The 6,095-nt window shown below is 40.0% G+C and overlaps 2 protein-coding genes across 2 annotated transcripts; both read left to right on the top strand.

Moving 5' to 3' along the window:
- LOC133736158 (UDP-glucose flavonoid 3-O-glucosyltransferase 7-like) lies at positions 1-2,428 on the top strand. Its single transcript, XM_062163593.1, has one exon. It carries the CDS (start codon positions 1-3, stop codon positions 1,447-1,449), a length of 1,449 nt encoding a protein of 482 aa, XP_062019577.1. The 3' UTR covers positions 1,450-2,428.
- A 107-nt stretch (positions 2,429-2,535) lies between these two features.
- LOC133736157 (UDP-glucose flavonoid 3-O-glucosyltransferase 7-like) lies at positions 2,536-4,444 on the top strand. The gene has a single exon (XM_062163592.1). It carries the CDS (start codon positions 2,843-2,845, stop codon positions 4,301-4,303), a length of 1,461 nt encoding a protein of 486 aa, XP_062019576.1. The 5' UTR covers positions 2,536-2,842; the 3' UTR covers positions 4,304-4,444.
- Positions 4,445-6,095: the final 1,651 nt, after the last annotated feature.

Below are 6,095 nucleotides of genomic sequence, written 5' to 3'. Positions count from 1 at the left end.
ATGGAAACCAAAACTGAGCAGCAGCTTCACATTTTCTTCCTTCCCTTTATGGCTCAAGGCCACACTTTACCCCTTATAGACATAGCCAAACTATTTGCTTCACGTGGTGTAAAATCCACCTTAATAACCACCCTCGTCAATGCACCACTTTTCTCCAAAGCAATCCAAACTAGCAAAAGTTTGGGTTTCGAAATCGAACTTCTTGTCATCAAATTCCCATCTACTGAAGTCGGGTTGCCTGAAGGAATTGAAAGAACTAACTTGCGTAAAAAGCAAGAGCAGGCGGATAATTACTTCAGAGCCACCAATCTGCTTGAGCAACAGGTTGAGCCAATTTTAGACCAACATCGTCCTCACTGTCTTGTTGCAGACTCTCTGTTTCCTTGGGCTACAGATGTTGCTGCCAAGTTTGGGATTCCAAGGATCATCTTTCATGGACCCGGTTTTTTCCCCTTGTGTGCTTCAACTAGTGTGATGCAGTACCAACCTCAGAGGGAGGTTTCATCTGATTCAGAATCTTTTGTTGTTCCTGGTCTCCCAGATGAGATCAAGATGACAAAAAACAAACTAGCTCCTTTTCTTACTTTAGATGGTGAGTCAGAACTCATCAAAGTGGTCACAGCATCCCAATTGGCTAATGAAACAAGCTATGGGATTATAGTTAACAGCTTCTATGAACTTGAACCAGCTTATGCAGATCATTATAGGAAGGTGTTTGGCAGGAAAGCATGGCATATAGGCCCAGCTTCTTTATGCGAGACAGAAAAAGATAAATTACAGAGGGGAAGGGAAGGCTCGGTTGATGAAGTTCACGAGTGTTTGAACTGGCTTAATTCTAAGAAACCCAATTCTGTTGTTTATATATGTTTTGGAAGCCTGACCAATTTCAGTGATTGTCAGCTCTTAGAAATCGCCTTGGCTCTTGAAGCTTCTCGACAGCAATTCATTTGGGTTGTGAAGAAAGAAAATAATGATAAAGAAGAGTGGCTGCCTGAAGGATTTGAGCAGAGAGTGGAGGGAAATGGATTGATTATAAGAGGTTGGGCTCCCCAACTACTGATTCTTCAACATGAAGCAGTTGGGGCCTTTCTCACTCATTGTGGGTGGAACTCAACCCTTGAAGCAGTGTGTGCTGGGATCCCAATGATCACATGGCCAGTGTCCGCAGATCAGTTTTACAATGAGAAATTGGTGACTCAGATATTAGGGATTGGGGTTGCTGTTGGTGTTGAAAAATGGGAGGATGATAGTGTGAAGGGTGAAGCCAATATGAAGAAGGGGACCATAGAGAAGGCCGTGACTGAATTCATGGTCAGTCATGAAAAAGAGGAAATGAGAAGCAAAATTCTTGAACTCAGAGACCTCGCAAGGAGGGCAGTTGAAGAAGGTGGTTCATCGTTCTTGGATTTAACTGCTCTAATTGAAGAGTTGAAGTCTCTCAGGTTTTGATTCTCTTGAATCAGCAAAGATGAATTGTAATTTGAATTGTTGGCGCAGCTACATATAATTTGTAGAAGTTAAAATAAATAGAAAAAGAGTAATTATTGTATTTCAGCATATGTGATAAATAATAAGTCCATAGATTTTTTCTCTCTTTGTTTTCAGGCAGTAACCCAATAAAATCCTAATCTAATGCTGAAGAACATTAGTCATCAATCGAATGATGATTGTATATATGTAAGAATGCAAGTGCCAAAATGAACACACCAAAGATATCAACAATAAGTTTCAGAAGCATAATGCTAACTGAAGTAAGAATTTTGTTTAAAAAATCCTTTGATCTAATCACCTCAACAAACAAAAAACGTTGCTGTTTTCTTCCAAGTTTATGTTAAAAATTGAATAATTAAACTATTGTGTCCCATATAACAACAACCGCACAAATTTATATACCAACACTATCAACTAGTCCTTCCAGTAAAGCCTTACCAGTTCAATTTCTTCTTCATTGCTGCTAATCTTTTAGAAGCAAATAGAGAGAGGAAAACCAGTCAGTCTTGCAGTTCTGTCGATCAGTCAAACCTTACGAGTTCACTTACTTCTTCATCAAGACACTTCTGTCAGGAAGTAATACTAAACAACTTTGAAACAAATAGTGTGAATGAATGAGGACTTGATAGTTTGGAAGAAACAGGTTGTAATAATTAAAATAAACCGACCTCTTTTTCTCTTGATCTTTTCATAGAAACATTGTATGCAGGGGAAAGATTGAGCTGATGTAAATACCTGAAGTCCATTTGACCTGAATCAGATGAAGATGACTGCAATAACCTATTTAATCTGCCGAAGACGTGAGTGAAGAGCCTTGGATCTTCATCAATCATCACCAGTGGTTCACTACACAAAGGCGCTGACAATAAATGTAATTCAATCAAAATATGTAATAAACCTCCCCATGCACCAAAAGTCCAAAATACAAACTAGTTTATCACCTTCAACTTTGCATTTTTTAATGAGAGAGAGAGAGAGAGGTCCAAAATGCAAACTAGTTTATTACCTTCAATGTCCTTATAGGGAAAAAAAATCTTCACATTTTTCTAATGAGAGAGAGAGAGAGAGAGAGCTGCACGTTCCTCTTTCTAAAGACAAGTGTGTGATTATCAATCACCTAATAATCTTCAGCAACAGTCTTAATTTCTCCAATAGCTTGTTGCAGTCCAAACTTAAACCAGTTGGGGTACCTAACAACACAGTCTCTCATCCCAAGTCTAGATCTTGGAATTTTCCTTTGGCTAGTGAAGTCCATACCTTACATTATTAATTCTCAATCTTTCCATTTCAACTTCTTCACCATCATCATTGCTTTGCTTCTGCAATAGCAGCTACTCTCTAACAAGTTCCCATGGAAACCAAAACAGATCAGCAGCTTCACATTTTCTTCCTTCCATACATGGCTCATGGCCACACTTTACCCCTCATAGACATAGCCAAACTATTCGCTTCCCATGGTTCCAAGTCCACCATCCTAACCACCCCTCTCAATGCACCACTCATCTCTAAATCAATCCAATCAAGCAAAAGTTTGGGTTTAGAAATTGACCTTCTTGTCATCAAATTTCCATCTATTGAGGTTGGGTTGCCTGAAGGAATTGAAAGTGCTAACTTGGCTACAACCCGAGAGATGAAGGAAAAGCTCTACAAAGCCTGCACCCTGCTTGCACCACAGGTAGAGCAGATTTTAGAACAATATCATCCTCACTGCCTTGTTGCAGACAGTTTATATCATTGGGCAACAGATCTTGCTGCCAAGTTTGGGATTCCAAGGCTCATCTTTCATGGAATTAGTTTTTTCGCCTTGTGTGCTTCAATGAGTGTGATACTCTACCAACCTCACTTGAAGGTTTCGTCTGATTCAGAATCTTTTGTTATTCCTAATCTTCCAGATGAGATCAAGACCACAAGAAACCAAGTACCAGCTTTTCTCAATCTAAATGGCAAAACAGAACTCATCAAGTTGGTCAAAGCATCTATAGAGGCTGAGGAAAGGAGCTATGGGAGTATTGTTAACAGCTTCTATGAACTTGAACCGGATTATGCAGATCATTATAGGAAAGTTTTGGGCAGGAAATCATGGCACATTGGCCCGGTTTCTCTATGCAACAAGGCAGAAACAGATAAATCAGAGAGGGGAAGGGGAGGATCTGTTGATGAAGTACATGAGTGCATGAATTGGCTTAATTCTAAGGAACCAAATACAGTTGTTTACATCTGTTTTGGAAGCCTCACCATTTTCAACGATTGTCAGCTCATAGAGATTGCCTTGGCTCTTGAGGCTTCTCAGCAGCAATTCATCTGGGTTGTGAGGAAGGAAAATAATGATAAAGAAGAGTGGTTGCCTAAAGAGTTTGAGCAGAGAATGGAAGGTAAGGGACTCATTATAAGAGGCTGGGCTCCCCAACTACTAATTCTTGAACATGAAGCAACTGGGGCCTTTGTCACTCATTGCGGGTGGAACTCGATCCTTGAAGGAGTTTCTGCTGGGGTTCCAATGATCACGTGGCCGGTGACCGGAGAGCAGTTTTACAATGAGAAGCTGGTGACTGAGTTACTTAGGATTGGGGTTGCTGTTGGTGCCGAAAAGTGGGCTACATTTGAGGAGGAAAGTGCGAAGAGCGAAGCCAGTGTGAAGAGGGAGGCCATAGAGAAGGCTGTGACTGAAATCATGGTGGGTGATGAAGCAGAGGAAATGAGAAGCAGAGCTAAAGCGCTTAGAGAGATGGCAAGCAGGGCTGTTGAAGAAGATGGTTCATCATTCTCCGATTTAACTGCTCTAATTGAAGAGTTAAAGTCCCTTGGGTCATGATTCTGTTGAAGCAACCAAAATGCCAACATTTGTCTACTCAAGTTGGATCAATTTTTACATGTAATCTGTAAAAGTTCAAAATAATGGCAAAAGAGAAAGCACTGTTCTTCAAACATGTGTTACTTCACAAAATTCTTTGAAGTAATCACCTTAGTAAACATAGAATTTACCTTCTTTAGAATTCACTGAAGTAATGCAGAAATTTGTAAGCCTTTGGAAGTGTGATCAAGTTTGATGATGCTCAGCTCATGGAAATTGCTTTGGGTCTTGAAGCTTCTGGGCAGCAATTCAATTGGGTTGTCAAAAGAGACGAAAATAATGATCAAGAAAGTAAAGAGAAGTGGTCGATCGGAGGCTTGGTGACCCATTGTGGATGGAACTTGGGATTGGGGTCGGTGTTGGTGCTGCAAAATGGGCAAGATTTGGAGGGACAGAGTGAAGAGTGAGGTGATAGAGAAGGTAGTGAAACAAGAAGCAGGGCCAAGAAAGAGAAAAGAGTGTGGAGGAAGGCGGATCATCATATCGTACAAGGATTTGACATAGGAATTGGGACTGGATACCATACCATTGCTCTAATTAGAACGATATACCTTTCTGTATGATTCACCGGAGTGTAATTGCGACCCACAAAATATGTCTTCCGGCCCATAGAACTTTTATCTTGTGATGTAGTGCAAATCCGAGGGTATACGACACATGTCCTATGGTTCTTCCATTTTGGCCATCTGCCGTGTTGTTCTGTTGCCACGAAGAGAGAGGGTGAGATCGGTAGCCTAAAACAGAGAGGGAGAGCGAGAGGGGTAGAGTAACGTTTTGATCCAGAGAGATAGAGAGAGGGCGAGGAGTTTGCATGACTAGAGATTTGAGCTTTTCTGGCGCAAAGATTTTGGTTGTCTGTTGCTGACGAAGTCGGGTTTTGATCAGGCAGCAAAGATAATTAGTTTTGGGCGTGGATTGAGATTTTCTTTTGTCTTCATTGGCTCTGAAGAGTTTCAATTTATCTGATTTCTATATGTTATGGTTGTCTTGCAGTTGGCTACTCGCTACTATTTGGTTGGAGCGCAAGGATTCCTTAGCTGGTAATTTTTCTTGGTCAATAATGTTTGTGTTGATTCATTGGTTTGATTGCATTCATCAATAATGTTCTTAATCTGCTGAAAAGAAAGAGTAGGAAATCTTTTCAGGATTATTTGGTTGGGAACCTCTCCTTCTGAAAAATAGGTCCAATGGTGGCCGGAATTTGGGGTCAAAGCGTAAACTATTAAATTAAAGTGATTTGAGTGATCAATCAATCCATTCTCTACTTGATCAAAGTATGTATTTGAAAGAAAGAACTAACCTTTAGGGTAGTAGAATTATTGCATGGATCTTTCTCCTTTTGATTCTTTGTGAGGTGGTTTCCTCTGTTTATTTGGTTTGTGATTGATTGTCAGGCATAAAAATATCTTGGTTTTCAGCTTCAAACTTCTACCTCCATATGGAGTTACATGATTGGACCCTGTGTCTTTCTCCTCAATTATACAATATTGTCCTCAACGTTTTTCATTGGTGATTAGTAATAGAATGTAGAATATTGTTTAGTAGATTTCTAAACCAAAAGGAGCCAAGTACATGGAAACTGCAAGCAAGAATTACATACATACCCATTCATCAATTTGATTTCATTTAACACCATGGAGGGTCCAAAGTGAACAAAGTTGGTAAGTAGATGGGGATATTTTTGTTTCTGAATGAAGCAGACAAGTGATGGAATTACATGCTTCATGAATTTAACCCATACTTCTAAGCTTGC

This window comes from Rosa rugosa, chromosome 3, assembly GCF_958449725.1.
Source record: "Rosa rugosa chromosome 3, drRosRugo1.1, whole genome shotgun sequence".
NCBI classification, from domain to species: domain Eukaryota; kingdom Viridiplantae; phylum Streptophyta; class Magnoliopsida; order Rosales; family Rosaceae; genus Rosa; species Rosa rugosa.
Note: the sequence above shows the minus strand (reverse complement) of the source record. Positions and strands in the feature narration are given on the sequence as shown.

Bases quoted from the DNA above. Each gene is read 5' to 3' on its own strand.
- LOC133736158 (XM_062163593.1), top strand. From the start codon at position 1: ATGGAAACCAAAACTGAGCAGCAGCTTCACATTTTCTTCCTTCCCTTT.
- LOC133736157 (XM_062163592.1), top strand. From the start codon at position 2,843: ATGGAAACCAAAACAGATCAGCAGCTTCACATTTTCTTCCTTCCATAC.